The sequence below is a fragment of the Phodopus roborovskii genome, unplaced genomic scaffold (assembly GCF_943737965.1).
Source record: "Phodopus roborovskii unplaced genomic scaffold, PHOROB, whole genome shotgun sequence".
NCBI classification, from domain to species: Eukaryota; Metazoa; Chordata; class Mammalia; order Rodentia; family Cricetidae; genus Phodopus; species Phodopus roborovskii.
Window position 1 is genome coordinate 9028943 of NW_026126514.1, and position 27376 is coordinate 9056318.

Genomic DNA, 27376 nt, shown 5'->3' on the forward strand with positions numbered 1-27376 from the left:
GAGATAGGACATTCAAATTGTGATATATTTACCAGAATGAAATACTTTAAGGTATGATGTCAGTATCAAGTTATAGTGAACAAAACCACATACCATGAATTGCCAAAAGAGTGAGCTTTGTGCACCTCCATGCTAATAAAACCAATGGATCTTCATTGCGGTTGTCACTAAGATCTGGAAAACCAGACGTGTCAATTACATCATTCATCAATATAAAATGGGTGAGGAACTTGTCGTACTGCCTGGATATAAGATCAACAATAGCCCCTGAGACACAAGTGACATAGCTGTCAAAGTGAACCCTCTCAAGTGGTATACTGGGTTTCAGAATCTTTAGCATGTCTTCCCCTTTGACATCAAAAGCCATTAGATAGACCCGAAGGCTGGAGCTCTTTCGTGACAGGGCTTTCCAGTGCTCATCGTTTGGCATGCTGTCTAATGATTTGTGCATCACAGAAACATTGTGGACCAAGAGAGACAGTCGCTGCAAAGGCACATGGTTGCTATCGGTTAAGACTCTTGCCATCTCAGCTGTAAAGTCACAGAAATCCAGGGCAAGTGAACGCAGATTTACAAACCGCTCTAGTTCAACTGCAGTGATAAGCGTGCTGTTGCCAGGAATATTGTTGTCCAGTAAGCTCAGGTGTTCCATAGTGTTGGCAATTGAGTTAGACAGAGACGACAGGGATGTTGGGGTCACTATTTCCAGCATAAACCCACAGGATAGCCATTTTAGTTGCCTACTATTGCTCAGTATTTCTTCAAACAGCTGCTGAATTCTACAAGGAAAACATGACACAATATTGTCACTAGCAGTCAGCACCAATCTTTTACTGATGACTTAAAAAAAAAAAGGGCAATACATAGCATTCAATGTTGAGATATATTTTTTCTCATTACTTGATTTCTATGCAATCTACAAATGCAATTAAACTCACATTATAATATAATAAATAAGATACATTAAACATGTAGAAATGTTTTTCATCTGAGAAAAATAGCATTTTTTTTTTGTATTAACATTATGGAAGACTTGAAATAAAAGCCAGTGAAAAATAACACCTTTAAATAGCAGGAAGAGGCTGTGTGTAAGACAGTTTTCTTCTAAAGAAGAATCCAGGTTCATTTCCCAGCACCCACCATAGTGGCACACAACCATCAGTAACTATAGTTCCAAGAGATCCAACTCCTTCTGACATTCATGTGGTACATATAAAGCTATGCAGGCAAACATTTACAATGCATAAAATAAAATATTAAGAATTTATATAGCAATAATTACCCAGCAAGCTATATGATTTATCCTAAAAGACTTATGCCATTGAGTGTCACATAATCAGAACTAGAATTCAGTTAAGATGTTTCTAGGACATATATTCTAGCCCAACACTGTATGTGTGTGTGTGTGTGCATGTGTGCGCGCTTGCAAGTGCACACACATCCATGCATGTGTCTGAGGCAGGCTTTCTCAATCAAACCAGAGTTTGCTGATAGGGCTAGTCTCTGTTGGCCAGCTTGCTCTGGGACTCCTGGTCTTGGGCTTTCCAAAGGTTAGAATTATAGGTAGTCTACCATGCCTATGCAGCATTCACATGGAATCTGGGAATGTGGACTCAGATCTTCATGCCTGTAGGTTACCTCCATATGTTTTTATTTTTAAAGAAAACTAAGTTCATTGTTCTTGATTGTGTCTTATGATTTTTTCAGTCAAAGGCTAGATCCATTATTAACACATGCCCCTGTAAAGCTTACTGTGTGACTTACTGCTTAATCTTCTTGCCATCAGGGTCTACCCTGCTGAGGTATGTGCTGGATAAACTTCCTTGCTGCTGTATGACGCTTATGTCTCCAAACAAACTAAACTTCTGGAGGTTCCTATAGGAGAAAAATGGTCAAAATGATTTTCTAAATGTTTAACACACACACGAAATATGTAGAAAGGATATTCTAGGGGAGCTTCTTCCTTCTAACTCACTTAGAGCCAAATCACCTTCAGATTGCTGTGCATATTCAGAGTGACAGTATGTATGCAGAAACAGCAAACATGGTATAGGGGGTAGGCTAGGCACAAAGCTTGTACTCAAGCTTTAATGACTGTGGAAAACACTGTGACCTAAGCCAAATGCTGAGCTCACAGGTCTTAGGTACAAGTAATGAGGCTACACAGCAAACAGGAGCACTTTAAAAGAGATGTCAATCATAAGAACTTCTCAAGTCATACAGGTGGTAATGGTGGACATCTTTGATCCCAGCAGAGGTAGGCAGATCTCTGTGAACAGTTCAAGGATATGGTGGTCTATAAAGCGAGTTATAGGACAGCCAGAGCTGTCACACAGAGAAACCCTGTCTCAAAAAGTCAAACAAAAACCATGTAACAGGCTTTAAAGTTTTAGATAATTTCAGCTATAAAATACTTCTAGTAGCAAAACTCTAAAATACAAGAAAACAAATGAATAGTTAAGATACAAACTCCTAAATGGTAGTGTTTAGTTTCAAACCTGGGACAAAGGCTGAAGTGTCTATGAACATATCAAAGTGGACCTGGCTGCCAGGTTCTCCCAGTATCTCTCAGTTACCTGTTACAGGGTCTGGCTGGCATACCCTGCCCTCTACCTTGAACTTTCCAGCACATGGTCCAGACATTTTGGTTACCACCCCTTTTGTACCTTCCGCCTCCTGGTTCCCTCCCGCACTTCTCCCTTCTCCTTCACCTCTCTTCACATAGTTCAGCTCAGTGTGGCCATGTCCACTCTGAACTCTCCCAGATGTCCCTGTCCCTGCCTCTACCTACATTCTCCCTTTTTATCTACAATAGACTTTCTCCTCCATGATACCTAGGAACAGCCATGTCCTGTCCTTTCCTTTCTTTCTTTTTTTTTTTTTTTTCATTTAGATAGTAGTAACCAACTAGAGATTTAATAACAAAACTTAGGATAACTTTAATGTTAACTGTTTAATCTGTGAAAGTGATTAAAATCAATATAACACCATCAAGGAAAAATGTTAGAAGGAATACTAAAGGAAATAATCTAACTTTTGTCCTTCAGAAAGTTTCAAATCGATCATTCTAGTAACTCAAGACAGCATTTTAATGACTAGAAACAGTTTACTTTATAAAATATTCAAAGAAAGTCATGAAAAAAGAAGACCTCAACATTTTTTTCATATTAACAAAGGAAATAGAAAACTGCTCTTGCCAGGCAGTGTACCCCTTTATTCTCAGCTTTCAGAAGGCAGATAGGCACATCTCTTTAGTTCAAGGCCAGCCTGGTCTATACAGTAAGTTCCAGAACAGCCAGGGCTACACACCTGTCTGAGACCCTGTCTGAAAACAAAACAAAACCTTCTAAAAAAGAAAAGCAAAACACCTCCCAATCAAAACAGAGACAACTGAAGAAAAGAGCAAACCGAAGGACAGAAAGAAAGGAGTCATCTCAGACACCAGAGGCACAGTGTCACAGTGTGTAATTGTTTGCTTTGGAAGCATTTTCCACTTTGTCATTTCTGCATTCTAATTTCTCAGTTAATTTCTCAGAAGAAAAAATGAAATACTTCTACAAAAAAGTGTTTAGAGGATGAGATTCTATAAAGTAAAAAGTGCATCATTTTCAATTCCGACTAATATTTAGAGCAGTTATACAATCTCAGTGTTTTCCCTGTGGTCCAACCTTCACCACTGACTATTACATGCCCATAGGTGTGTAGGGCACTAAAGCACAAACAAGACAAGAGGTATTTACTTCTACCACACATCATCCAAGAGCTAGCACTTCCCACACTGTAAGTTGTAACACCACCCACCCTGTAAGTTGTCTGATAAGTTAAAATCTTTTGTTTTCAAAGCCAGTTAAAAATGAAGGGCAAATTAGAGATGACAGAAAATATTTTTAAGACATATATTTAATTAAAAGACTGTGATCCAAAAAAGAATTTTAAGCAGATGTGACAGCACATGCTTGAAATTCTAGCACCTGGCATGCTCAAGAGGGAATGCCATAAGCTCAAGGCTAAACTGCTACACAGGGAGTTCCAGGCCAGCCTGTGCTAGAACCTGTCTTAGAAAAATAAAACAACAACAAAAGTCAATAAAATACATATAACAGGTTTGAAGGGGACCTGCAATCAAGATAGAAGAAAGGTGAATTGCATATAAAAAGATGTTCATTGCTATCACCAGGGAAATGGAAGTTAAAACCAATGAGATAACCAAACATAACACAGAATGTCTAAAATTACAGATTTACAACACCAAGTGTGGGCAAGGATATGGAACAACTAAAACTCACACATGTTATTTCGAGAGTGCAATATGATACACTCTGAAAATAGTTCATTGATTTGTTAAAGAGTCAGATACAGATTAATAATTCCAACAGTAAGAACTTACCCAAGAGATAAAAGAATGTATTTATATTAAGAATTTGATTCAAAACTTCTTAGCAACTTTATTCATAATAGAAATTAGATGCAACTGAAATATTACCCAGTTGGTTGTATTCCATACAATGGAATAAATGAGAAAAAAAAAAGAACCAAGTGTAATTTGGAAATCAGCCCTCAGTCAGATGCAGGGTTGGTGAAGATCTTTTCCCATTCTGTGGGCTGCTATTGTGTATTGTTGACTATGTCCTTTGCCTTACAGAAGCTTCTCAGTTTCAGGAGGTCCCATTTATTGTCGATCTCGGTGTCTGTGCTACTGGTGTTATGTTCAGGAAGTGGTCTCCTGTACCAATTTGTTCAAGGGTACCTCCCACTTTCTCTTCTAAGAGGTTCAGTGTGGCTGGATTTATGTTGTGGTCTTTGGTCTATTTGGACTTAAGTTTTGTGCATGGCGATAGATATAACTGCAGTCTTCGATAAGCCAGCATCCAGTTATGCCAAGAAGCTAGTCACCAAAACACCAAATAATCAATTAAAAAGTGGGATATAGAACTAAATAGAGAGTTCTCAATAGAGGAATCTAAAATGGCTGAAAGCACTTAAGAAAGTGCTCAACACAGCTTAAAATGGGAAATCTGATTATTTGCATACCAAATAGATGTTGGGTAAGGAACCCTGCACTAGCCTTATTCATGGTACTGTGGTAGTGAGTCATTTTAGGAGAGGCATTGTAGTCAAATTTCACCTCCAATGAGAGCAGCTGCCACTGCATTTTTATATCCACAAGTTCTAAAGTTCTCCTTTTTCCACCAACCAAGTGACCGACCACCTGTGGAATACTCCTTTACACTGTATGAATATGTCACTGTGATTGGTTTAATAAAGAAGCTGACTGCCCAATAGCTGGATAGGATACAGTTAGGGGGAGAGCCAAGCAGAGAATGCTAGGAAGAATAAGGGCAGAGTCAAAGGAGTAGCAAGGATATGCAGAGAAAACCAAGATGGATATACTGTATTGAGAAAAGGTACCAAGCCACATGGCAAAGCCTAGATAAAAAGAAAAAATATAGGTTAATTGAAATGCAAGAGTTAGTAATTAATCTGAGCTATTGGCCAAATATTTACAATTAATATTAAGCCTCTGTGTAGTTGCTTTGGGAGAGAGAGACTTGTGGGACAGAGACTTCTGCCTACAATCACCCTGAGAATCATTGGGCCCAGGAACTGCTTATGGCTGGGATACTCACTCATGCACGTAAGTCTATGAGGGAGAAGAGTGGGCTCCACCACAGAGAGACATGGAGGACCCTTATAGCTGGGGCTGAGAACCACATGCCAGGCATGGTTGAACACTTATGTGTCTGTGCCCCAACCTGATAAAACAAACTTCCTTGACCCTGCTGCTTTTTATGCTTTCAAAGTCTAAGAGATAGGTGATAGAAATCCAGCTGCTTTGCAGGATTTCTCATGCCCATATAATATAGCACAGAGCTTCTGGCATGAGATGGCATTTACCATAGTTAGTTGTTGGGAGATGAACTAAATATTGTTAACTGTGATTCTTATTTGGTAACTGTTGTGTGATATATTTTACTATGTTAAGGTTAAAAACCTTTTTATTTAGACAGAAAAGAGGAGATGATGGGAGATGTCATTCTGTAAATGTTTCTCATGCTGGTTAATGAATAAAGCACTGTTGGCCAATAGGAAAGGAGATAGGAGGGACTAGGAGACAAGGAGGAAAGAGGAAGTAGTAAGGAGGAGTCAAGATGGAGAGTCTGGAGAGAACAGAACTGCCATTCCTCTGCTCTCGTAAGACCACGTGGAAATACATAGAAATGGGTTAATAATTAAGACAGAGCTAGCAGATAAGAAACTAGTACCTGGCCAACAACATAATATCAAATACAGAGTCTCTGCGTTAATTGGGGCTGGCGTGGCGGTGGGACAAGACCAGCGGCGGGAGGAAAAACCTTACTCGTTACAGTTAGTTGATTTTATTTTTTCCTTTTTTTCCTTCCTTCCTTCCTTCCTTCCTTCCTTCCTTCCTTCCTTCCTTCCTTCCTCCCTCCCTTCCTCCCTCCCTCCCTCCTTCCCTCCATTTCTCTTTTGAGACAGGGTCTCTCTATGTAGTCCTGGCTGTCCTAGAGCTGGGTATGTAGACCAGACTGGCTTTGACAGAGACCAACCTGTCTCTGTCCCAAAATGCTAGGATTAAAAGGTATTGACACACTTAGCTCTGTTTTGTTTTTATTTTCTACTCTTTTAAACATCTGGTCAGCTTCTGATCTATGTGTGCTTTCTCTCCTCTTAGAGACAATGGGGACTGAGACTTCAGGAGGTATCTTCCACTAAGACCCCTGTGTAAAAGATACAGATTAGAACATATGTACAAATTTGCAGTGTAGAAACACCAGATATAAAGGCAAATATGAATGCTATTAAAGTTCAGTCTCCAAAAACCAATCAAATGATATTGAAATGGTTGAGATGTTAAGGAATTAAAACAGTTTTAAAAATGACCAGGACTGAAAAGAAGATTCAAACAGGCAAAAGGAGGTCAATTCAGGAATATAATGAAAAATTAAACAACCTATGTAAGAGATTCAGCAAAGGGAGATTCTAAAAACCACTCAACACTACTACTTCCTCATAGAAACTCTGGAAATGACAAAATTCAGCAAGAGCCAAAACAAAACAAATCTGACCCAGTGAATGGCATACCCATCCCAAGGGATAGAATACTAGATCAAGCAGGAGAAAAAGGATCAGGAAACAGCAAACAAAGCCCCCAAAACACATTCAATGAAATTACAGCAGAAAGCCTGCTCCCCACATTTGGAGAAGTTATAGCCATCCAAGATCAGGAACTATTTAGATCTCCCAACATGACCACAAAAAGAACCTCTCCCTGTGAAAAAATTCAGACCAAAGAATATGCAAAGCTGCAAGAGAAAAGCTGTGTTACTTATAAAGGCAAACCTATCAGCATTACATCAGACCTCTCCGGAGAAAAGTAAAGGCCAAGAAAGTACAGGATGATGTGCTCTGGCCTCGAGAGTAAATAACTGCAAGCCAAGGTTTCCATATCTAGCAAAGTTATCTATTATTTCTTAAACAGATGGACTCCAGGATGAGCACAAACTAAGCAATTCATGATCTCTTAAGTCAGCACCACAAAAAAATACTTAAAAGAATACTATGTACAGATGAGAAAGACTGTCACAATTATAAAAGCTAAGAATAAACTTCATTAAGAAGAAATGAACAAAAAGCTGGGCATTGGTGACACACATCTTTAATCCCTGTACCTGGGAGGCAGAGGCAAGTGGATCCTTGTGTGTTCAAGGCCAGCCTGGTCTACAGAGATAGTTCCATTATAGCCAGAGCCACACAGAAACAGTCTCAACGATCACCCCCCCCAAAAAAAAAATCCCAAAACAAACACAAACAAACAAAACAAAACAAAAAAAAAACAGAAAAAAAAAAAGAAAAAGAAAATGAATAAAGAATAGGAAGGAATAGGAAGGAAAGGCCAGCAAACCTTTAAGGGAGAAAGAAATGTCAACCAGGAAACCACAACAACACAATTGCAGGAATTAACACACACTTCTCAATAAAAACCCTAAATGTAAATGCTCGTCATTTTCTAATTCAACAATAACTATTAATTCCAACATGGTCTTATGTCTCCAATTAAAAACAGATTGGCTTAAATGGATTTCTGAGAAAGCTCAATTGATACAAGTGCTTGCATGTAGGCCTGATTACCCACCTGAGTTTGAACCCCAGTAAGACAAGGGGAAAGAACCAACTCCAGAGTTGTCTCTGACCTTCACACATGTGCACACACAGTAAATGAAATAAGAAACACACCGACAAATCTCTAGCCACATTTCTGCCTATTATAGAATTTTATACAGTTCAAACCATCCAATATGTAGCTTTCTCAGACTGTGTTAGCAATACACTTTGAGGCTTTCCTGTCTTTTCATAGTTTAAGAGCTCATACTTCTGAGCAATGAATAATATTTTATTGTCTTCATTACCAGTTTATTCATTCACTTATGAAGGGCATATTGATTGTTTCCAAGTTTTGGCAATCATTCATACAGCTGCTATAAATATCCTCATGAAGGTTTTCTGTGTGGACATACATTATATACCAGTATATACAAGGAGGTAAGGATGTAAGATAATACATGAATTGTACAGTTTTGAAAAAAAAAAGTCCTTTTTTTCCTCTTGAAAAAGTCAGTTTTTTTTAGTATAATCTCATAGTAGATTTTAGACATTTATGCAGTATATTTTGATCATACCCATTTCCATTATCCTTTTCTTATTTCTTTCTCACACTAATTCCTTACCACTCCTTTTGAAAGAATTCAGTGAGTTTCATTAAGGCTGCTTACAGGAACATGGCTGAGGAGTTGTTTAGTGTCATATGGGAAGCTTCTTAGTGATTACCATTAAATGCACATACACCCTCAGGGTGAAATGGGGTCCAGCAGTTCTTCCACATTCAATGACAGGATGCTGACAGGCCCAGTCTTACGCAAATAATCACAGCTGAGTTAAGGGACTTAGCAGCAAGGTCATACCCAGGATTTTTATATACCATTTACCTATTCCTCTGGCCCTTACAATCTTTTCATCCCCTTTTCTGTGACACCACTGAGCCTTACAGGGGTTCTCTCTCTCTCTCTCTCTCTCTCTCTCTCTCTCTCTCTCTCTCTCTCTCTCTCTCTCTCACACACACCATACTCTTAGTGTATCTGAAAAGAGTTAACTGAAGCAAGGAAGCCCCACCTTAGCTGGTGAGGCACCATCCTAGGGCTGGGGTCTTAGACTGAACAGAAAGGACAAACTTGTTGACTACCAGCATCCATCTCTGTTTCTTGATATTGAACACAATGTGATAACTAGCTGTTTCATGTTCCTATTGCCATGCCTCCCTGCTATGCTGAATTGTACCCTCTCAAACTAAGTCAAATACACCCTTTTTCTTATAAGGTGCCATTGTCAGATATTTAATAACAGCAACAAATAGAGTAACCAGTACAGGCATCTCCTTCCAGGATAGCCTGGTTCCATGAAAGACTGGCTTGGACTGCAATTTCTCTTTAATCAGCATCTTCATTTTGACAGAAATGTGGCAAAAGCTTATTCACTGGCAGGTAGTTTCTCCTGCAACTGATATTTTTCACATCAAATCTATTCCTGAACCTGAGTGTTTCCAATCAATGGCTTATTTACAATAGGGCATTCCTTGCTCAAGTCTTTGCTTAATGCTTTCTTTTTTAGGGCGAGGGTGAGGGTCAAGACAGGGTTTCACTGTGTAGCTCTGGCTATCCTGGAACTCACTTTGTAGACCAGACTGGCCTGCCTCCACCTCCAAGTGCTGGGATTAAAGGTGTGTGCCACCATCTTCCAGCTGCATAATGTCTCTTAATGTCAACTTGGAACACTATGTTTTATGGATTTAGAACCATTTTCACTTTAACGAAGCAGTAATCATATACATTGGCCATAACTTCTGCAGTATGAGGTACTTACAGAAAACTAAGTAATTTTTTCTTTCTTCATAATTTCAGATAATAGCTCTCTCTATATAGTATAGATCCTACCAACCTTAGAATGTATTTTCTTTCCTTAAGAATGTAACATTTCAGAGACCCACAGAGACAGTTGACCTTAACAGGGGGCCAGCTCATGGGCCCCAGATTGATAGTTGGGAAACTAGCACTGGGCTGACACAGACCCCCTGAACGTGGGTCTCAGAAGGCCTGGGCAGTCTACAGGATCATGGACCCTAGACTGATAGTTGGGAAACCAGCACTGGGCTGACCCAGACCCCCTGAACGTGGGTCTCAGAAGGCCTGGGCAGTCTACAGGATCTCTGACAGTGGAACTAGGATGTGTCCCTGGAGCACGGAAGGACTTTAGGAGCACATTCCCCATGGAGGGATACTCCCTTAAATTAGAAATAGGAGGGACAGCCTAGGCCTTACTCCAAATGTCTTGGCAGATTTTGATGGTCCCTCCTGGAAGGCCTCACTTTCCCTGTAGAGTGGGTGGGGAATGGGATGGGGGTGGGTCACAGGGCATGGGAGGATGGAAGGGATTGATATGTAAAATAAGAAAGAAAACAAAAAAGAATATAACATTCAGCCAGGTGGTGGTGGTGCACACCTTTAATCCCAACACTCAGGAGACAGAGACAAGCGGATCTCTGCCTTTGAAGCCAGCCTGGTCTACAAATTGAGCTCCAGGATAGCCAGGATTATTACACAGAGAAACCTTGTCTTGAAAAAAACCAAAAACAAAACAAAAAAACCCTAATGTAACATTTTCACTTAATCCAAGCACTCAAGGGGAGGCAGAACAGGTAACCTCTGTGAGTTCAAAGCCAGTCTGGTTTACAAAGGAGTTCTAGGCCACTGGAGTACACAGTGAGACCCTGTTACAAAAAAACCAAGATGAATTTAATATTTTTTTCCACTTAAAATAATTTTACAGCTTTTTTGTGGCACCACTCCTGTGCTTGTGTCTGGGGTTATTATTAAGTAAAGTATAAGTTCCTCAAAATTCAGCACAGGGTGCTTAAATAAGTCATTCTGATAACTGAAGTGCCTATGGAGTGACTGATAGGTGGGAGGGTACACAGTACAGATTTGCTGGACAGAGGGATGAATCATGTCCTAAGGTCAGAATACAGCAGTATAAACTTTCATTATTCTATTCACAATGGCTGTGATTTAAGACATGTTTAAAATTTCCCATATAGTATTTTTAGATGGTTGATGGGTAACTGAGACACAAGAAAATACCAGATAGTGCAGTAATGCATAAGCAGTGACCTTTATGATCATGCTGGTGTCTTTTTTACTCCAAGTTCCTAGATTATAGGAGATACTCATCCTCCTTCTCTCAGCATCTAGGCACTAGAGGTGCTCTGTACTCAATATGAAGCAAGGGGAAATCAGCCATTTGAGCCTTTTTTTTTTACTGTCTTGTAAGAGTGTCAGTTCTAAGAGAAATGTCACTTATGTTGCTCTTTATTGTCCCAAGGACCTGTGCTCTTGGGGCAAAAATAAAAGGCTTCTTACAAAACCAGATGGCCAGGAACACCATGGAAGCCCTGGGAGGAAGGGAGGGATGGAGGGAGGGATGGAGGGTGGAAGCAAGATAGAGATATAGTGTGTGTGTGTATGTGTGTGGTGTGTGTGTGTGTGGTGTGTGTGTGTGTGTGTGTGTGTGTGTGTGTGTGTGTGTGTGTGTGTAGCTATTGTGCTCTTCTTACCCGTTGGAGCATACATTTCTCAGCTGTGTGCCTGTCTATGGTACTGTAACTTCTTAAATGGATTCTGGCCTTTTACCACATACACTTTATCTGAATATTATTTCAATGTTTCTGTGGGAAAACAATGGCTTGACTTATTATTTTACTATCTTGCTCTCACAATAAGATTTTTCATTGTGAGAAAAATGTACATATTGATGAACTAGTAAAAAATTATAAAAGCACTACAGTTTTGCAGAAAGATGCACACATTTACCATATTTGGGGAGTTTGTTTTATTTTTTTCTGTATTTTTTAATTTTTCTATTTTTACCAACACATTCCTTGGGAATTCAGAAAAATTAAAACTGCAGTTTTGAGTTTTATAAATACTAAAGTAGTAAAATTTACCTACTCAATATACTGACACTCTTTGGAAGATTTCTAGTTTCAGGTTCAGCTACATCATATTTTCCATGTACTAGGGATTAAATTGCAATGGAAGGAAACTTCTTTCTAACTGTGGCAATAAAGTGTTAGCCATCTTTTTACAGTAGAACCAATAATAGATCCACAAACTGGTTCCTTACATACAGAAGGAAGGCAGGGCATGTGGAACCTCCCAATCCAGAAAAAACACTATCATGCAAGATTACAGTTACTTGCAGCCAGTCATCAGGGAAGCATGAAGCTAAATGAAGTTAGTGAAGACCTGAGAACACAAGCACCAGGGCCTGAGCTGGATGCCCAGCACTCATTTTTATAAACAAAAAGGCATGGGAGGTAGAGACTGACAAATCCCTGGAGCTACTAAGCCAGCCTAGTCTGATAATGTGAATTCAGGCCAATTGGGGAGAGGCCTTATTTCACCCCCCCTCCCCCGGGACAGGCTTTCTCTGTATTGTTTTGGAGCCTGTCCTGGAACTCTCTCTGTAGACCATGCTGGCCTCCCGAGTGCTGGAATTAAAGGCATGTACCACCAAAGCCCGGCTGAGACCTTATTTCAAACAGCAAGGTAGCTGTCCACTAAAGAACAACACCCAAGGCTGACTTCTTGTTTTAATACGCACACACATGCATCCACATACGCTACCTATGACATGCACGTCAGAGAAAAGATTTTTCTCCTTTAGTATAAGAATTTCCTTATTATAGTTTCAATAGTCTATAAAAAGTATTTAAGTACAGATCAGCAAATAAAACTGGGTAATTCTTCAAAAATAATGTAACGACCTGTTTATTTAGTATACCCTATAGCATATGACTTGATCTTTCCATAACTGCCTGCTCTATAGGGTTCTGTGGCATACCTGTAATATGCTCTATATTATAATAAGCAAAAAACTGTTTCATTTTCTTAGAGACATATGTCTGTCTTTATTTGTGCAGGTATTTCCATGATGTCCATGACATCTAGAAATTGTGGAATTACTGAGAATCAGTCTTTTCTGAACTTAAAGCAGTTGCCCATTGAAAACCTGAATAGGTATCAATGGTGTGGTGTACTTATTTTAATTTTCCAAATTCTATAAAATAGAACACATTCATCTACCAGATTTCATTCCTTTGAATACCCTTTTGGTAATTTCCTGCAGGTAGTGGAGTTTGGTTGTATAAAGAACAAGTAGGATGAAGCCGGTCAGTGGTGGCACACACCTTTAATCCCAGCACTTGGAGGGCAGAGGCAGGTGGATCTCTGTGAGTTCGAGGCCAGACTGGTCTACAAGAGCTAGTTCCAGGACAAGCTTCAAAGCTACACACATAAACCCTATTTTGAAACAAACAAAACCAAAACAAAACAAAAAGAACAAGTAGAAAATTTCCTTGGCTTGTTGCTAAGTGATGAAAAAATCTTTTTTTCAAACCTTTGCTATTAACATGGTATTTTCTTTTTTAATGAAATTCTGAGTCCTTTAGCACATTCCCTATCAATTGTTGATCAATTTCATGATCACCTTGTGCTAGGCCTGGCAGACCTGTATGGGATTGGATATATATATCCTATTCCTGATTATGTCTTATAACTGAATATAAATAATGAAGTCAATTCTGTATCATCTGGTATAAATTCAGCAGTTTTAATATGTAAAACAACTCTTTCTGCACATGGTGAATCAGTAACTATATTGAGAGGTTCTTTATGATTAACACCATGAGAATAGCTTATACTTAAGACTTTTGGACAGAATTTTAAGGACTTAGAGCCACTTTACTTTAATTTTCTGATTTGTAACCTGCCTTTCCTGATTTATTTGCATTAGTATAGAATGTAGGCGTTCTAGTTATTGGTGTTTCACCAATTGGTGAAGAAGAATCCAGTTTAATTTTCTTGCTTTTGGGATAATTCTTGTTAATCTCTTCCAAAAAAAAAAAAAAAAAAAAAATGACAAAAGCTCTTTGCCAGGGTTCACTTTCTACCCATAATCTGTCAATTTCATCATTAGTAAAAGGTACTACAATTTCTGCTGGATCTATTTCTGTTAATTGACAGTCTCAATTTTCCTTTTAGAATCAACTCAAAGATCTTTTCAACGGTAAGTATTTAACTTTTTATCCAGTTTATGTCTTAAAAAGATCCATTCTAGGATAATAACTCCCCCCTGCATTAAAATTCCTGTAGGGAATACTTAGAGGGCAACGTGACTAGAATGTAGTTAAGCTTTGGATCCACATGATTCACATGTGTAACCTGTAATTCGTCTTCCACCAATGCCAATTCTCTATCAGCTGTTAATTCCCTGGGACTATTCCTTGTCACCACTTAAAGTTTTGCTTAAATGAATTAGTTGATCAGGCTTTATTTCAATAATGTGCCATAGGTGGAAAATGTCTCCTAGCAATATTTGAAAATCATTACGAGTCTGTAATCAATCTCTCCTAATTTGTACCTCTTGGGGGTCAATTATTTTGTAAATGTATTTTATAGTCCAAGTAACTAATAGAATATACTCTTTGTATTTTTTTCAGAAGCAACAAGGCAAAATTTTCTTTACTTCTTCAAGCATTCTTTCTAAAGTATCTATATTTGAATAAGATAATAAAATGCCCTCCATGTAATGGTAAACTATAGATTGAGAAAACTGCTTACGTATTATTTCCAATGGCTACATATAAAATATTGGTTGAGATCATCCAACCGTATAGAATACTCCAGTCAGGACTTGACCATAGTCCTAAATTTTCTTTGGGTACCTATAAGATTATCAGTGCCCCCAATCTGCAGGAAGTAGCCTAGAAAACTATGTCCATATTCCCTCAAAATGGATTATGGATGTTTGTCTTTGTTTAGTGTGTTGGTTACAACTTGTTATGGATAATGTTCAAGAAAAAAAAACTAAACAAAGGAGATTATTTTCAGGGTTGCTTTGAAAAGGAAAAAGGGGGAAATGATATGTGATAATGCTCTTGTACTTCTCACTAGTATTGGTTTAATAAAATGCTGATTGGCCAGTAGCCAGGTAGAAGTATAGGCACAGCTATTAGACTAGGAGAATTCTGGGAAGAGGAAAGGCCGAGACACAGTCACCAGGCAGACACAGAGGAAGCAAGATGAGAATGCCTTACTGAGAAAAGGTACCAAGTCACATGGCTAAACATAGTTAAGAATTATGGGTTAATTTAAGTTGTAAGAGTTTGTTAATAATAAACAAACCTGTGCAATAGGCCAAACAGTTTATAATTAATACAAGCCACTCTGTGTTTATTTGGAACTAAAGTGCTACAGGACTGGGTAGGACAGAAACTTCCATCTACAAATGATTTTTCTTTTCTAATTCACATCTAATTAGCAAATCCTGGGCTATTCCAAATCTATTCACTTCTTTCCAACTCTACTGTGCTGACCACAGCAAACCTTTTTCTAGATTGTTTCCTGATCCAGCTACTAGAGTGATTATCTTAAGATATAAAATACAGTCACACTCTGTCTGACCATCTTTGAGACAGGGTTTTTCACATGGCCCAGGTTGTCCTCAAACTTACTATTAATACAAGGGCGGCTCTGAACTCCTCCTAGTGCTTTTGCTGTCACTTACCAAGTGCTAGGAATATAGGAATGTGCTACCATGCCTAGCTTATATCACATTACTTGTCTCTAAAAATTTTCTTTTGTTTTCATTAGCATATATTATGCAAGGTGACATTTTCATATGTGTCTGTATTTATTTCAATCATGTTCATACTCCCTTATACTTTCCTGTTTCCCTCTAACTTATTCAGGTCCCCTTCTTCCCAACTAGTCTCCTTTCACTCTCCTATCATTTTGTCTTTGATGACCTAATGCTTTTGATTGGGTTGCTTATAGGAGGGTATTGGCAGGAGGAGTTATTTGCAGGCGTATGGGCACATTACTGGAAACTGTAACACTCAAGTTAATCCCTTACACTCCTCCAGCAACCATTAACTGCTCATAAATCCTCAAGGAGGGGTGGGGTCTTGCAAGTTCCTCCCTCCTGCATGACTCATCCCTAAAGATTTTGTCAAAGACCTCCTATGTTCTCTTGCCAGGTGGGCTGTAGTGGTATAACCCAGCAGTTGAGTTCAAACCCAACCTGGTCTACAGAGCAAATTCCAGGTCAGGCTCCAAAGTCACACAGAGAAACACTGTTTCAAACAAACAAACAAACAAACAAACAAACAAACAAAGACCTCTGTTCTTATAATATTGTTGTGGTGATTTGAATGGCTCCCCAACAGCCTCATGTATTTCATGCATTTTAGGCTTAGTCCCCATCTGATAATCTGTTGGGGAAGATTAGAGGTGTAGCCTTGGTGGTGGAGGTATGCTGGGGATAGGCTTTGAGGTTTCAAAAGCCTGCCTGCTGCCTATGGATCAGGATGTAAAACTCTCAGCTACCTTCCCAGGACCATGCCTGTCCATCTGCCAGCCACGAAGACAATGAACTTAACCCTCTGAAAATGTAAGCATGCCTCCAGTTAAATGCCTTCTTTTATAAGAGTTGTCTTGGTCATGGTATCTTTAAGATGTTAAGTGACTAAGACAATTGTACAAGGTGATTCCACAAGCTCAGATAACCTCATCTTTCTTCCCTTCTTCCTCTCAGTTTTTCCTGACATGACTCAGTTATTCATTTGCCCTGGTTGTCCTGTAAGGTCAGACCATGGAACTAACTGCTCCTTGTACTTGGAACATTATTTGCGCTCAGGGCAACTCTTCATTCACCATACAGCTATAAATGCCTTCTCCAACGATGTCTTTGTGTACCATGATATCTACTGTTGCAACTAAAGTCACTACTACAATCTCTTATAATCTACTTCTGCAAACTAGTCACCATGTGTATGGATGTGAGTGCATGTGTATGAAGGCCACACTTTTAAAAGAAAGGTTATCTCACTGAGACTTGTGTACATCCATTGGGCTAGACTTGCTGGCCAGGGAGCCCTAGGGATTCTGAAGCCATCTCCCCATTCCTGTTTTTTTCATGTGGGTGCTGGGGATTGAAATCATACCCTTAAATATATATATGACAAAGACTTAACCAATGAGCCCTCTCCCAGGTCCAAACTTCTTGTTATTAGATTTTCACAACCTGAAGGAATCTTTTATTTGGGTATTGTCTCCCTAGAAAATAGATGTCCTAAGAACGAGGAGTTTGTCTATACCCTCTGGCACAAAGTAGGCTCTTAATATTTAGAAAGAAAAAAAATCCTATATTTTAATTATCACTTTATCTCAAGTTAGGAGAACTCTTCTAAGGCTGCCTCAAGAAAATACCTTAAAGTGGAATTAACTACTTCACTCAAGTTTAAGAATTTTTTTTGTCTCTGAGTTTTACATCCCATTCTCTACCTGTTTCTCAACAAACATAAGACTATATCATGTACTAGAGAGAAGCTCTAACTGCATGCATAGCAGCCCTCCCAACTAGTTTGATTAGCCTCTATTCTCAGGGATATTTACCTTATCTTTGGGGAAGATAATATCAGTTTTGAGGGATGGAGCCTGTTTGGGAATGTACAGATTCACCTATCTTCTCTACAAGCACTACTTCTTGGGCAGTATGATTTGGTCAGTCCCCCATTTTTTTTAATTCTATAAATAAACCTTTATAGCATATAATAATCAATAAGATCATCAAAATGAAAGCTGTCTTATATGGTATTTGTTAACTGCTGGGAACATTTTCTTTTAAGGCAAGTAAGGCTCAGATTTGATGGAGGGGACACCTTCAAGTTCAAGGCATCTTTATCATCTGAGATAATATCTTCCATGGCTAAAGAAACTTTAACTTGCTGGGTGCTAGTGATACACACCTTTAATCCCAGCACTTGGGAGGCAGAGACAGGTGGATCTCTGTGAGTGAGGCTAGTCTGGTCTACAGAGCAAGTTCTAGGACAGAGAATCCCTTACTTAACGTAAGATTTTAATAATGTGTATCTACTATACAAACTAAAGGGTTTCATTCTGACATTTTTTTTAAAAAACAGACTTAATTCACTTTATTTTTCTTGTATAAAACCCCTTATGTGGCGGCAACAGCTGGAGCCTGGGTCCTCTGAACAGAGATTCTGGTATGGGCTTTCACGAGATGGTCAGTGAATTCCTAATAAGGAGACTTGGTGAACAGTCTCTTTCCAAAGGCCAGGGTCAGGTGGCTGTAGGTCTTAGAGATGGCATCAAAGGTGGCCTTGGCAAAGTTGCCCAGGGTGGCAGTGCAGCCCCTGGCTGATGTGTAGCAGTCATCAATACCAGCCATCATCAGTAGCTTCTTGCACACAGGAGCAGAGATGATGCCAGTGCCTCTGGGGGCAGGGATGAGACACATCAACACAGAGCCACAGTGGCCTGTCACTTTGCATGGAACAGTATGGCGCTTGCCAATCTTGTTCCCCCAGTAGCCTCTCCTCACAGGGACAATGGAAAGCTTGGCCCAAGATGATGGCCCCTTGGATAGCTGTGGCTACCTCCTTGGAGCACTTAACACTAAGACCAACATGACTGTTGTAGTCCCCAATAGCGACAAAAACCTTGAACATGGTCTGCTGGCCAGCCCTTCTCTGCTTCTGTACTGGCATGATCTTTAGTACCTCATCCTTAAGGGATGCCCCCCAGGAAAACATCAATAATCTCAGATTCCTTAATGGCAGAGAGAAAAGATAGATCTTCTCCAGGGACTTGATCTTCATGTCCTTAACCAGGTGGCCCAGCTTGGTGACAGGGATCCACTTCTTGTTTTTGGCTTCACCTGGTGACCTCAACCATGACTGTGGCCAGGCCCCTGAGACCACTGCCGAAGCCTCCTCGACAGCCTCCTAATCCTGGGCCCCGGGGTCCTCCAGGCCCTCCCACTGCACCGACATCATCCGCCATTTGGTGTTTTCCCGGAGAGGAAGCGGCAGCTCATTATGACATTTTTATACATTAATATAATGCATCTGATTATATCCACCTCCCATTGTCCTTTTTACTTCTGCTGGTTCCTTTCTACTTTTTAATGTCCTATATACTTTGTATTTATTTATGTTGACAATACATATGGGAGAATAAGCCCCGAGTCTGGTTTATTCCACTTAGCATGCAGATCTTTCATTTCATCCATTTTCCTGCAAAGGATATTTCTTTTCTTTACAGATAAATAAAATTCTCTTGTGTATATATCCCATTTATCTAGTCAATTGTGTATTGATGGGCATCTAGGCTGATTTCATTTGTGATTACTGTGAGTAGCACAGTAATAAACATGGATGTGCATGCTCATATGAATGTGTATGCACACAGAGGCCAGAGGAGGCTGTTGATTATCTTGAGACAGTGTCTTTCACTGAACAGGAAGCTTACCTGGCATGTGAGCTCCTAGGATCTGCATGTCTGTGTCCTCCGAGGATACATGGGTACTGAGGATTTAAACTTAGGTCCTCAGGCTTCCACAGCAAATACTCTTCCTCACCAGGCCATTTCCCCATGCCCTAAGTTGTGTTTTCAATAGGACTTGTTATATTAGTATGTCTTAGCAGGATCCCAATGAGGAATATGGTTCCTTCCCCATATATGTCAAATAACAAGACCAAATCTAAGAATTAATAGACTTTTACAAATTGATTCTTTGTGGATTTCACATCATGCTTAGTAGACTTAGTTAATGAGATAGTTGTTATGGATGGTTCTTCCTGCCAGTCTGGTCCCATGGCTGTGTCATCCCCAAATGAATACTCAGAGATTTACATTAGTTATGAAACTGTTGGTTGATGACTAGGCTAGCTTTGTCTTATTAACCCATAACTACTAATTTATGTATTTCTACATGGTCTTTATCTTACTGGAGAACGCCTAACTTTCTCTTCCTCTCTTCCAGGGATCATGTGGCAACTACTCCTAACTATACTTCCCAGAATCATTCACATTTCTTAGACCCACCAATCTTGCTGCCCTATTGGCCATAGTGTTTTATTCATTAACCAATAAGAGAAACATATGTACAGATGACATTCCCATCAGATAGTGCTGAAATCTGGATATGGATTATTCTCCATGTCCATGTGTTAAAGTAGGCCTGAGCAATTCTGGAGGGTGACAGAAAACTCAAAAAATGGGATAGCTCCAAAACCAACAGGGTCAACTCACCATAGGCTGAAACTTTCAAAACGGTAAGCCAAAATCATTCATTCATTCATTCACTTATTTTTTGAGACAGGGTTTCTCTGTGTAGCCCTGGCTAGCCTCAAACTCAGGAATCTATCTGCTTCTGTATCCCCAGTGCTGTGATTAAAGGCATTTGTTACCAAGCCCAGCAACTATTTTTTACAAGTTATTTCAACTGAAGCATTTGTCATAAAAATGAAAAGCTAACACAGAGGACAATGAAGTAGACACAACCATGAAATTGCCAATCTACAAACGAGTAAGGAAGCAGGACCGTGGTGGCAGTGCACCTTTAATCCCAGATCTTGGGAGGCAGAGACGGGCAGATGAATCTTGTGAGCTGGAGGCTAGACTGCTATACAGTGTCAGTTCCAGGATAGTCAGGACTGTTACAGAGAAACCCTGATTTGAAAATGCAAAAATCAAACTAACCAAAACCAAAAAAATAAAACCAACTAGTAAGAGGAGGCAGAACTTAGGATTGTAAAGAAGAACCAAGCCCATACAAAACTCTGGCCTAATGAAATGTGGAATCTTAAAAAAACTGTAGCATCCCAATTCAGAGAAGCTTATATGACATGTGTACACATGGAAGATAAACATCAACTAGACATTAGTATGTCCACATATACTGTTAGAGAACTGCACTTGCCTAGGATGCATGACATTCTGGGAATGCTCCTGAAAAGAATACTTTTAATGAGTGAGCCTATTATAAATTATCCCAAATCTTACTGATAATTTTAAGGCTTTCATTTTCCTAAGTATGAAACACAATGTTGCATTACTAAGTATTTAACCTGGCAACTAAGCTGAAAGCTACAAATGCATTTCTGAACTAGTTGTTTTAAATGTAATAGAATTTCTTACAGAGCCACTGCAGAAGTTGAACCCTTTTAACACACACTTTAATGAGCTCTTACAGCATCTCTAGACAAGAGTTCTTGCCTTCTGCAGAGAAAGCTTTTCTGAAACCTGTAGTACTGTTTTACCTCAAAGAGGCAAAACTCTTTTACCTCTGTTGATCATCATCTGCTCCTAAGACCTAAGATACCAGCAAGGTAGCCTGAATCATTCTATAGTACATCTAATTCAGATCAAGAAAAACAAACACTGCTAGTTACTCTCTCAGAAGATCAATAACCTTGAAAATATCCCATAACTATAGTTGCAATTTTAATTATTTTCCTTTGGGGGCATGAACATAGCTGGAGCAAAATAAAATAACTATGAATTGAATACATCAATTCAGCACAAAGCTTAGAAGTGGAATGCCTGATATAATGATTCAGACTCTTCTGCTTAAAAAATGGCAGAAGTAATAAAGCAAGAGCATTATGAATTTTAAGGGAATGTGCTAGTATTTATACTTCTCATTAGTTATTAAATTTTAGGTTTGAAAACAATCAAAAAACTACTAAGTGATACTGTTATCACACTGTTTTAGGTCCCTCTCCCTCTTTCCCTTCCTCCTCCCCATTTGATCCCTCCCACTATTCCACAGGGATGGTGGTTGCTGCCTTCCAGGAGGGGTCAACAAAATCTGTCAAGTCATTTGGAGTAGGGACTAGGCCCTCTCTCCTGCTTCTAGGTTAGGGGAGTATCCCTCCATGGGGAATGTGCTCCCAAAGTCCTTTTGTGCACCAGGGATACATCCTGGTTCCACTGTCAGAGGTCCCTTAGACTGCCCAGGCCTTCTAACTGAGACCCATGTTCAGGGGGGGTCTAAGTCGGTCCAATGCTGGTTTCACAGCTATCAGTCTGGGGGCCCATTGGCTCCTTGTCTCTATGGGTTTCTGTAGCCTGGTCTTGTCCTCCCTTTCTGCATCTGGATTCCAGGAGTTCAGCTCAGTGTTTAGCTGTGGGTATCTGCTTCTGCTTCCATCAACTACTAGATGTCATTATCAGGGAAGGGCCTTTCCACTGTTGTTCAAATTGTTAGTTGGGGTCAGTCTTGTAGGTCTCTGGACATTTGAGTCAGTTCTCTTCAAACTTATAATGGGTCCCTCTTTTATGGTATCTCTCTCTCTTTTTTTCCTCTCATCTATTTCCCTCCCCCCCAACGTGCTTTCCTCTCTTCCCCTTCTCTTTCTCTAGCTCCCAGGTCTGTAGTTTTTGATCACAGAATCACAAATGTCACTAAAAGCACACATACAAAAAAGAGTCACACACTTTATTAAACTAAAGTTAGTGAATAAGAAACTTAGTTTAATGCAGGGCAATAGCAGTACAGGACTTTAATTTCAAACAGGAGACAGAGGCAGGTAGATCTTGAGTTCTATGCCAGCCTGGTCTACAAAGTGAGTTCTAGGACAGTCAGCTAAAGAGAGAAACCCTAAAACACAAAACAACATAAAAAAACCCTTAGTTTAAAATGCTTTTGTTAAAGCTTAAAAGTCTGATTTATATTTTTTACCATATGAATACTTCCAGTATCAGAGTATTGAGACATTCCCCCAATAAAGATAACATTAACTTATTTCCAAACACATAAACACAGACTTTTCTTTGATAATGAGAAAGGGTCTTGTGTATCTCACCTTGGCTTTAAACTAGCTATACAGCCAAGGCTGACCATGAACTTGGATCCTTCTGCCTCTTCCAAATGTTAAAGTACAGGTGTGCTACCATTGTCAATTTAAGTGGTATTTCAGACTGAACCCAGGGCTTCCAGAATGCCAGAAATGAACAATTACCAAAGCTACACCCCAGTCCAACATAAATTAGTTCGAAAAGAATAGCATGGAGTACAAACAATGTGTGCACACCCACATATGTACACACAGAGAGACAGAGATACACACAGAGACTATTCTATCAAAGCAGCAGTGTACAGTTCCATCACTACAGCAGATGAAAGGAAAACCTTACAATCACACAAGACAGACAGTTGTGAGCAGAGAAGTGATTAGCAGACCCAGAAGGGCAGACACATGTGGCCTCACAAATAAGCATATTAGCAGAGAAAATTACATGACAAGGATAATGAAAAAAAAAAAAAGAATTAAAGACAAAATTGGTATACTACTACTGTGTATACATGCTATAGGTCCACCCATAAATTATTAAAATACCTAAAAGAACTGTGAGAAGTGGTTCTTACTGGATTCACAGCTGCCCCATCCCCCACAGCACCTTAGTGGGGCTAGTTGAGTTCAGAATATAATCAGCTGGCCCCTAGCTATGGTCAACTCTGACAGAAAGCCTCCAATCTGATTAAGAGCATTTTAAGCCTTAATAGCCTATATTGACAAAAATCAAACCAAGGAAGTAGGATGGTTTAATGTGAAAAGCTTAGGAAACAGGTCCCTGGAATAATGGAGCCATATTCCATAAACAAATATTTTTTTGTATTGTTTTGTGTCTTGGGCCAGGGTTTCACACAACACAGCCTGGCCTTGAACTTGCTGTTCATCAGGGAATGACCTTGAACTTCTGATCTCCCTGCCTCTAGCTCCTAAGGACTGGGATTATAGGTCTGTAACATGCCTTGCTTGCACACATATGATATGCTATACCTCTTGATTGAGACATAGATTATGAAAACAATGTAATCTATATATAGACACATATGGCTTAGCATTATCCACAACCTGTTCTCAACTCTGCTTAACCTAACAATTGTGGGATATTTATTTTGAATGGCAGGGCACTGTTCTTCAAGAAAAACAATGCCCTATAACATCACTTGACCTGTTAAGTACCTGTTTCCAGTCTGTAAAGTGGGACAATACTTTCTACCCTGACTCAGTGTTAGATTGTCAAATAAAGGAAAACAAACAAACAAAAAACTAAAGTATTTGTAAACTGCTACAATTACAACTATATAAGGTTCTCCCTTTTTGTTTTTTTAAACTTGCTCCAAAATTAAGAGTGACACTGTAAGGTTGGAATACATATCCAGATACAGAAATTATAAATAGTTTGAAGAACACTAGACATCCATAGGACAATAAAGAAATATTGATCAGAATATGGGGACGGTCCTGGAGTCTGAACACTCGTTATGAGCTCTAAGTATAATTATAGTAAAGTTCTGACAGGCAAAAAATGACAATTTCATACTTAACACTCAGACTCCGTCGAGCTCCTTTATCCCAAGTTATACTGCATTACTTTTGTGTGAATCACTGGGAATAAATTCAGCCTGATGGTGCATGGGGAAGGGTGTCAACTCTGCAATCTCCTCCCCCAATACCTTTAACAAACACTCTCACCACTCTTTGGGTCTGGCCCAGGAGAATATAACTATTCCAGGTAAGAAAACGACTGTTTCTCCGTGTAACAGCCCTGGCTGTCCTGGAATTTGCTTTGTAGATCAGGCTGGCCTCGAACTCACATAGATCCACCTGCCTCTGTGTCCCTAGTGTTGGGATTAAAGGCATGAGTCACCATGCTCGGCATACGATTTCTTGTAGGTTAATTCTTGTGATTATGGACACCAGCAGTAAAACTACTCACTCCATCACTACGAATCACTATTACCAATGGTCAAGTACAGAATCAAGAAAACGGTCTTGCTTCTTGCATAGCCGTCACTCGACTCACAACTCTTCCCACGCAAAATATTGAATGACATTGCCCAGTCGCTCTATCTCATTGCCAAGAACGGATGAATGAACCCTGCCTGGGAGGCCCCTGGAATGGTGTCTGATAAAGTGTCAGGCCAAGTCCCGTTAACACCTCTTGTCTCAGGAAATAGCAGGGTCAGGACCGATAGCTGCATCAACAGAAGGCCTCGTTGAGACCGGCCGGCGTATCCCATGGGATTTTTTCCCCCAGGCCGGGGAAGGGAGAGACCCTCGTGGTCCCCATGCAAACCTACCTGTTGTTCCTGATGCTGAGCAGCACGCATAAGACCAGCTCCAAGTAGGTGCGCAGCACTTCCAGCCAGCGAGAGGAGAGCTGCATGGCCTCACCTTCCTCACCTCCGGTGCCCGTGTCGGCGCCGCCGCCACCACCACCGCCATCGCCCGGGCCGCCGCCTCCGCTCAGGTAATTCTCCGCGGCGAACTCAACGCGCAGCTCCCGCACGAACCAGCCGCACTTGCGCATGAGGAACTCCAGCCGCGGCTGCTCCGCGGCCGAGACGCGGAGGCAGATGCGGAGCTGAGGCCACAGCGCCGGGTAGAAGAGGCACTCGCGCCAGTGCGAACAGGAGGCAGAGGCCCGCAGCCGGTCGGGCGGCGGCAGAAAGGAGAAGATGTGCACGATGAGTTCGCTGGGCAGCGACGCGGCGCCGGCCGCCTGCCCGCACAGAGCCATCCGGCCCGGCCGCCGGCCGCCCGCCGCCGGCCGCCGGCGCAGTCCTCGCAGCAGCCCCCGCAGCCGGCGTAGCTGCCGCAGCCGCTGCCGCTGCCGCCGCCACCGCACCACCCGGGCGGCCCAGGCTTGGGTTCGCGCTCCCGGCGGTCGGGGCTGCGGCACTGACAAGAACAACAACATCAATGACAAGGAAGAAGGGGGCGGAACCGTCGTGCGCCTCGGCGGAACCAAGTGCAGCTAGAGTTGGCCCGGAGGGGGAAAAGCGCGGGCGGGGAGGCCTGCTCGCCGCCAGCCGTCGGCCTTCCGTACCGCACGCAAGAACGCCCCGGCCGGCCCACTTTACAGCCTCGACACCCTCGCTCCAACGGACCCGGGGCCCGGAGATACCCGCGCTGCCTCTGAGGAAACCGCAACTCTCCCCGTCCCCGGACGCGGAGGCCCGGTAGTGGTAGGGACTGAGATTGACGTCAGCGGCGGCGGGCGGAGCCTGGCGCGGCTGCGTGCGACTTCCGGAACCAGGGAGCTCCTGATTGCCTGACTCTCGCCTCACGTGACGCAGGACGCCTGCCGGCTGGAGGGCGTGGCCGGCGGCGCGGGGGCGTGGCTACGGCCTGCGTCCCTCGCGGGCTGGGGCTGCCTCTGCAGTGTGCTCGCGGCGGCGCCTCGGCGTGGTCCGAAACTTCCCGACCTTTTCTCACTAGCTGGGCTAAGGTCGCCGAGCCCGAGGGCCCCCACCGACGTCTCCCCCCCGTCCTCCCTTGCTCGGAGTAGGACGAAGTCGGCTACGGAGAGGGCGGGTCTAGGCGGCACGTGGACCTGCCTCCTCCGACGTGCGAGGCCGCTCTCGCCCCAATGGGGAACAAGGAGTGACGACAGCGCCACCCTTCGCCCTCCGAGAGGCAGGAATAAAAAAGGCTAATGTTTTTCATCTTTCGGACGTAAAGGCTCTCTGGACCTTGTCTGCATAAGTTCTATGTAATTAGTATGCTTTATTAATAGCTAACGATTATTTAGTGGCAACAACAGCAAATTAGGAAGTTAAGACAGGTTTTCAGCTTCATAAAGCCATTGGCGTGTTGTTTGAAGAGAGCCCCGTAGAAGTGGATCATCTGTGTGTCAGTGTAGATACACCTCCATGACAGTGTACCCCTGTATATAAAAATAGCAAAAGTTAAATATTTTAATATTAACTAGTACTCCTGCGAACAAGTTGGGGAGGAGAGCTTTTCTTCAGTTTGATGCCCCCCAAAGAAAGGAGTATTCAAGACATAGCCCCTCAGATTCTCAGCATTCGAAGTAGCTCACTCAAGTTGTAAGAGGCAGCGAAATCAGAAAGGAATATGAGATTTTATGTAATAATTGGGGACTGTTCAGTGGAGTCTGCCGCTTCAAAGTGTTGGATGAGTCTCTCTCACACACTAAGAAACTAGATGTTTTTAGCCCTATCAGAGCAGACCTTTCCACTCATACATTTTTATTTAATACATTTTGATGTCATATACCTAATATGCTACCAATACTAGTATCTTGTTACCTCTGAATTTCCATCTGCTCACTTGGTACTTTTAATAAAAATATACTCAAGATAGGTCACTTCTCTGAACCCTTGCCTATAAAATTCTGTGTAATTATTGTGTTTTATTAGCATTCTATGAACATTAAGTGGTAACAGTAAATTAGGAAAGTAAGACTTGGATTTGAATTTCAGTTCCAAAATCATTAAGTGTTTTGAAGAGAGCTATAGACTTCTGGAGCGTCACTTAGTATACATCTCTGTGGCTGGCATTTTTGGTTGTCAACTTGACAATATTTGAAATGAACTATAATCCAGAAATGTAGTTCATACC

At 41.1% G+C, this 27376-nt stretch overlaps 1 protein-coding gene across 1 annotated transcript in view; it reads right to left on the bottom strand.

Annotated features, from left to right (window-relative positions):
• Positions 1–25841, bottom strand: part of Fbxo33 (F-box protein 33) — a 29783-nt gene extending 3942 nt beyond the window's left edge. Inside the window, exons 1-3 of the mRNA XM_051195895.1 lie at positions 25090–25841; positions 1765–1875; positions 94–779 (exon numbers count right to left, since the gene is read on the bottom strand). Of these exons, the coding sequence (XP_051051852.1) occupies positions 94–779; positions 1765–1875; positions 25090–25709 (1417 nt within the window). The 5' untranslated portion in view covers positions 25710–25841. The remainder of the gene's footprint in view (positions 1–93; positions 780–1764; positions 1876–25089) is intronic.
• Positions 25842–27376: the final 1535 nt, after the last annotated feature.